The 6934-nt window shown below is 35.2% G+C and overlaps 1 protein-coding gene across 2 annotated transcripts; it reads right to left on the reverse strand.

Moving 5' to 3' along the window:
* Window positions 1-997: 997 nt before the first annotated feature.
* LOC127877808 (uncharacterized) lies at window positions 998-6614 on the reverse strand. 2 transcript variants are annotated; one of them, XM_052424061.1, is made up of 6 exons: window positions 6045-6614; window positions 5478-5699; window positions 3917-3982; window positions 3725-3778; window positions 3418-3473; window positions 998-2935 (listed from the first exon to the last, which is right to left on the reverse strand). In XM_052424061.1, the coding sequence occupies exons 2-6, from the start codon at window positions 5577-5579 to the stop codon at window positions 2773-2775; spliced, it is 441 nt and encodes a 146-aa protein (XP_052280021.1). In that variant the 5' UTR covers window positions 5580-5699; window positions 6045-6614; the 3' UTR covers window positions 998-2772. The 2 variants fall into 2 exon arrangements, 1 of the variants encoding a protein (XP_052280021.1); XR_008048617.1 differs by lacking the exons at window positions 998-2935; window positions 3418-3473 and having other exon boundaries at window positions 3562-3778.
* Window positions 6615-6934: the final 320 nt, after the last annotated feature.

The following is a 6934-nucleotide window of genomic DNA, read 5'->3' on the forward strand; positions in this document are numbered from 1 at the left end:
GTTGGGCGTTTTCTATGGATTTACCCTATATCCAAAATGTATAGTTTTTTGTAATGGGATATACATATATTTTGACAATTAACTTAATAAAACGTACTCTACTGGATTTTGTTAGTAGATACAGCATGAAAAAAGTGTCATTGAAAGCGAATTGTGCCTTTAAAGTGATGTTATGGGCATTCATACTAAAACAATATCCAGGAAAAACAAAAATATTGCATTTGAATATCAACCGTACTTTCGTTTAACAACTGATCATGCATGTACGATGTGAGCCTAAATTTAGTTTTTGTGCAGATTCGTTCATACGACACAAAGACACACTTTTGTTTTACGGATCATTTCGGCTTACAGGACTGGGTGAGTCACGTAAGATATCGAATATAAAATATATTTTTATAAACAACTGGTAGCAAGATGAGTTGCAGATAATTGGTCAGTAACCACATTTTAACTTACTCTTTTGACCTGTTAATTCTTCTCAGCTCAATTTAACAGTGAAAAAATGCACATAAATAACTTTAATCTCCAATAATATTTGCAATTATCTCGATAAAATGTCAAAAACAACAACAAATGATTCAGTGACAATAAACTTTAATTACGTTTTATGTCACTTGTAGTGTGATGAAATCCATATATTGTACATATTTATTTTACACAACATATTTTCTAAAAACTGAATGAATTTCAGGAAGTTTCACCGTTCTCCTATCTCAAGAAATTACACTTTGAGTATGCCAACCCCCATTCATTATCACACAATGAATTTAAGTATAAATTTGTATATCGCTTCTTTTTTTTGGGGGGGGGGGATTCTAGTTGCTTATTAAAAGCTACAATTATAAACCATGAGATGTGAAGAAATTTAGCTAACTTTGAATTAATATTGATATAATAATACATTAATAATACAATCTTAAGGTCACCTAAAGTCAAAAGGCAACATATGAATACAGCCACAGGTCACCACAAAATGTTTTTTCCCAATATTAAGTAGCATTAAGTTGTTTAATTTATAATGTTACTTACATGTAGCACAATCATATACAACATATATTTTAATAAAAACAGCCAGTGCCAACTAGATGTTCATAATGTAACATCAGTATAAAGCCATTGCGTAATTTTGACTGGCCGTGTGTCATTTGAAAGTCATATTTTTTCGTTCCGTAACCTTTCGTCACTGAAAAACTGACCAATTTTAGAGACCACCTCAGATAAAATATTTTGTGGGGTTTGTGACTTTCGGTAGTCCCTCATTGTTTTTTGCAATGTATCCCTAAGGCCATCCTCTCCGGAACATGAAAATTTGGCTTTCAAATGACACAAGGCCAGTTTAGATCCTGCAATATTTTCAGCTGTTTGTCGCTTTAGAGTTGGTCTATGCAACAGCACGTCTAACAATTAAATGTTCTTTGCCTTTTCATGACTTAAACGAACTGAATTATGGATTGCAGTCACAGTAAAGATGTGGACCATATTGTCAGTAGTTTTACATGTTTTAAACAAAGATCCCAGTGCTTCAACATCATCAAGGACATCGTGGGCGTTGCTGGAGAACACGTTCGCTAGATCTTCCTGTTTGTGTGACTGTCCAGGATACAATTTTTGAAAACCGGCAAAGAGTCAACTAAACTGCTTACACAATTAAAAAACGTTTCAAAACAGTGTTGTGTTCAGCAATGCACTAACCAAAACCGGAAAATCAAACCTACGCCCATTATAAACAACAAAAATGGCTCCAGGAAACTTTGCAAGCCACTGCATACAATCAATTAGAGAAGTTTTACTTGAGACACTATCAACACTTCCACCATTTACACGCATGTTGCCATGATCATCAACAGAGATGCCAGTCACTTTCTGAGTTTCGGAAGAAATTGGCACTTGTTGTCTTCCGTTAAGTTCACATACGTCGACAACTTAAAACCTGTCTTCAAATGCACGGCAGCAATCTGAGTAATATCCGGCATTACTGTACCTCGAACTAAAATACAAATTAAATTCACACATTGCTAATTTAATGAATTTAATAACCCCTCTTTAAGTTTCATTCAGACGCCTTATATTTGTCAGTTATGAGAAAAATCAATTTTCAGCATAACAAGCACATTGCATATTGACTAGTCATTGAACTCAAATTATCGGTTGTGAACAGAATTAACCATTTATATGAATAGCTCAGAATTGTAATTAACCTTTGCTCCTTCTTAATAGTCAAGCCATATGGTGTTATAATCGTGCCATTTGTTGAAAAAGCATGAAATTTGGCAGAAAGTGAGATATAGGTGTAAATATCTTAAAAATGAAAGGAACCCGTTTTTATGTACCTGGTAGGGTGGCATATAGCTGTTGAACTGTCCGTCAGTCAGTCATTTTGTCCGTCCGTCCGAAAACTTTAACATTGCCCATAACTTTTGCAATAATGAAGAAAGCAACTTGATATTTTGCATGCATGTGTACCTCATGGAGCTGCACATTTTGAGAAGTGAAAGGTCAAGGTCATTCTTCAAGGTCAAAGGTCAACTTTTGCAATATTGAAGATAGCAACTTGATATTTGGCATGCATGTGTATCTCATGGAGCTGCATATTTTGAGTGGTGAAAGGTCAAGGTCATCCTTCAAGGTCAAATATATGGCTTCAAAGCGGCGCAGTTGGGGGCATTGTGTTTCTGACGAGCACATCTCTTGTTTTTATGAAAATGGCCGAAATATTTAAGATGGCCACCATATATAGAAAATATTTTTTTTAAATACTTCCATTCAACCCTACAATAAGTGCTCATGTTGTTGTGTCCTGTATGGAACTTCATAACCGATAAGGACGGAAAACCTCTTGTGAAAAAAAACTACAAGCCCGAATCCAATACAACGGGCTGGAAAAGTTGGAGCAACCACAAAATCGCAGTGTGTCTTCAACAATGGTACAACACTGAAATAAAACAGACTTTGGAACTTAATACCAATATATGCCATTATACTTCAATAACTCAATATCCAAGCGTGTCTGTATTAACGGGTAATTTTACATGTTTAATATGATACTACATCAGCGCATACTATTATACAGTCGTTGTTTGTTTCTAACAAACTGAAAATTGTTGATGAATTAAAAATGTTGTATTGTTCAAACTATAGTCTACAAATCTTGAGATGATCATTTTATTATAAAAAAACTCTACGTTTCCTGGTGATTAATTTTAACTGAAGCATTGTTTCTAACGATACCGATTGTTTATACATTTTTGCATATAAATAAATTTAATATTTAAAAAGAATCGATATTCCTTTAAATTGATCGGTCAAAAAATATTGCCCATGAATATGAATGATGACCTATACTGTATTTGCAGTAAGTATACGGAGCACCATGCATGTGTCGGGCCATTTAAAGTTTCAACAGTAAATTCTTACCCTTGTTCGACCTTCGATGTCAAAATGAGGCAACACCTCTGGAATGCCTTGTGCATCTATAAATCACATACGTTATGTTTTTTAAATACCAAAGGGCACTTGGACACAATTTAAAACCACTACAACCTGCGCTTGCTTGCTGTATGTATGATGTAAAATATGTAAAGGCAGTAAAATCAAAAATGAGTTGGTCTATGGATATACATTGTGTTGATTGTAAAAGGGAGTAAAGGGAAAACGACAGTCAGTTGTCAGCATGCTTTTTTAGAGCAATAAAAAACGCGAACAAATATAATAATGCACCTACCATGTTGAAGCACTTTTTCGACATTATCGCGTATTTATCAACGTCCTCCGGGCCCTGCAATTTTATGAAAGTAAAAATGCATGATTATGACGTAAAAGAAAAAGCAATGTAAAATAACATGACAAATAATGCAACGGTTCATTTTCATAAAATTCTGGTATATCTCTGTATGTTATAATGTGCAATACTTACATCATAATGGTCGTATTCGCAATCAGTATGATTGTCGTTGTAGCTCCATCCGCCGATGTAGGTGTTCTGGCAATATCAAACAATATAGGTAAATACAACTGGGATAAGATGTTTTGCAAAACTCTAAACGGGATATACATGTATGACAAATTAAGTACTTAAAACATAAAACTCCATTTAAACATATATGAATAATGCGATACAGTTCTTTATTATACCATATTACATGTTTCACACGTACTAAGCAACTTAAAGAATAAAATGGGTGTGCTGAATCTGCTTCATCCCTGTCCAGACATTTCGGGTGGAACCACTTTTCACACCGTGAACACATCCAGTAAAGCCTACATTATATATATCGATGTATGGAGTATACAGCGGTTTGAATTTTCATTGCTATTGTTGTTTTATGAACTTGTAGGGGCATATTGAAGCTGAAAAAAATCACAATCATAAAATAATGACACTCCAGAGACTTTATCAGAGATTAATCCATATAATTAATTGAGATCATGCACAGGAACTTCAAGTGTAGGAAATCTTCATTAAAGATAGATGACGTCCGCATGCGTGTGTTTGAACCATACATGTTACGTGGTGCAAAATCGTTTTTATTCATTCTCCCCTCTACTTATTACGACTCTTTTGATTCTAGATGATAAAAATAATTTTTTTCTAAAAGTTATATAGTTTAACCTACTCTCCATCAAGTGTGGAATTTATTGCTGTTATGAATTCAGTACAAGTGGTTGAAGATGTGTACTTTGTTTGCGGATGTGCGTCAATGTACGGAACCATATCAGTCGCACCCATGTTTATCATGAAGTCCATAAGTGTGTCAAAACTGTTTCTAGCACATCGCTGTCTTGAAACAAAGTACAAGATTTTAAGTAAGTTTTGAATGTCAGCTGGAGTTTCACTTCTTTATATTGCAATGTACTTTGATACACAAAATTTGTGACACTTACTATCCTCATGGCCAGCTACTTTTAGTGTTGGACGAGTCCCCAACTTGGTCCTAGAGATGAACACATTTGATGTGTCTGTGCTTGCAAATAGTTTACACAGTTTGCAGCAGTAGCCTTGTTTGGCAGCGCTATAATACAACTATGTGTACCTGGTCTCATATTTTAGCGAAGAAAACAATATTGCGGCATACACAATTCTATTACGAGATGATTCATCTTCTGCTGATGAAATACCGCTTTTTGATGCAAAAGAGTCACTTGTTATTAAATTATTCACAATGGAAAGAGTTTCAATTGGAGTACTTGTTGACGATCTAGAAGGAGTTTCGATGTAAGGACTTGTAAGTTTACTTAATAAAGCCTGCTTAAAGAAGAAAACAACAGTTTTTGTTTGGCCAGTTTGATTTTTTAATTAAATATTTGGGTTGCATGCAGTAATCCCCGCTCCAGCCCTTTGGCCCGTTTGGCTGTTTCCCCCGCATAGCCCCGAACAGGATCTTGCTGGGCATGCGCATTGTTATCTCAGCGGGGAACACCCAGTGAAGCATATTTTTATAATTTGATTTTATATTTACTTAAAAAAAGATACGTACCTGGTTTTTCAAACATTTTTGGTTTGAACATCCTGGGATCTGTGTTGATGCCTTTCCTAGTCTTTGTTGCTCTCTCCGTGTAGGACACGTATCTAGTTCCATCTTTCAAGTTGCCCATGTCCAAATCACCCAACAACATATTTATATGTTCTTGGCGTCCCCTCTACCCGAAATGCATGGTAGTATTGAGCCAAATAACATTGATAAGCGATTGTTCAGAATCTGAAATAGAAAATAAGGTGAAACTGAAAGTCGAAATATAGCATGGATGACATACATGCACTGTAGTCTACATGAAATCTGTATTTGCATTTCGAAGAAGATCCAATAGAGGCTTTACAAAATATTAAAATCGTGACGGTAGATCAAAGAAAGCAGAACAAGAATAACATATATTCAAAATGGTTATGAGCAGTATATTTTTAGCTCTTTGTTTGAAGTATCAGAGTGATTCCCCTTGTTGGCATGGTGAGATATAAACAATTTTGGCTACAGACAACAGTACGATTTGTTTGACACTTAAATCAGCCATTAAATCGGTAAGTGCCTTTAGATTCCGAGATTTACCTGATCCAAGAAGTTGTTTCTGGTAGATCATCTGTATCTCATCCCTAGTGAAAGGATCAGCCCTCTTCGCCCGATTACCGAGGCCCTTCTCCTTCAGGTCGACACCTTTGTCTCTAAGCATCTCCCTGGACATATTGAACAGTTTATCTGTCATGATATCATGGGGGAAGTCCTTATCACTGAGATATCTCTTAATACTGCAATGCATTCCTTTCAGAGTCCATGATTCAAGATCCTTATTGGTCGTGTTATGCTTTACACTCATGTAGTATCGAGCTATATTCATGTCAAGCTCCTTTGGTGGCATCTCTTCAAAGTTTTGTTCTTGGTCTTCACGGCCTAGCCAGTCCTTAAAACGTTTCACGTCACTGTCCCGTCTTCTTTTTGGTATTTTAATTCTTTTTACTTCTACGAAGGCGTATGTGTCTTCAGTGGTTACTGATACATTCTTGTCATGATTCTCCTCTATAATGTAATCTAAATCCATTATTCTATTGGCGAGCTCTTCTAAAATCTCCGTCGCGGCCATATTGATCAAGTGATGACGTGACGGGTGACGTTGACGTCACGCGCACACATTCTGAGGGCCGATTAGAAAATACATTGGTCGTGAAATTATTTATAATGCTATTTCCGCACATCTGATTATATGCAATCCATGTAATGTATTTATCTTTCCAAAATATTACTTTAATTTACTTTAATTCAAGTAGGCATGTTGGAAATTATTGGCAGTTATTTTACTTATTAATAAACAAACATCATGACATAAGTTATGATTATATTATGGTTTTTAAAATAAAGAATAATACATACATTTCCTTTTCTTGTTCAACTTTTTCATAACTGTGTCTGTGTATTTTTCTGTAAATAAAAACATCAATATAGTT

The sequence above is a fragment of the Dreissena polymorpha genome, chromosome 4 (genome assembly GCF_020536995.1).
Source record: "Dreissena polymorpha isolate Duluth1 chromosome 4, UMN_Dpol_1.0, whole genome shotgun sequence".
NCBI lineage: Eukaryota > Metazoa > Mollusca > Bivalvia > Myida > Dreissenidae > Dreissena > Dreissena polymorpha.

Coding starts and splice junctions, on each gene's coding strand:
- LOC127877808 (XM_052424061.1), bottom strand. CDS start 5,579: ATGGAACTAGATACGTGTCCTACACGGAGAGAGCAACAAAGACTAGGA. Junction 3,779..3,916: donor GCGAATACGACCATTATGAT/GTAAGTATTGCA, acceptor ATAAAATTGCAG/GGCCCGGAGGACGTTGATAA. Junction 2,936..3,417: donor ACATCGAAGGTCGAACAAGG/GTAAGAATTTAC, acceptor GTTTTATTTCAG/TGTTGTACCATTGTTGAAGA.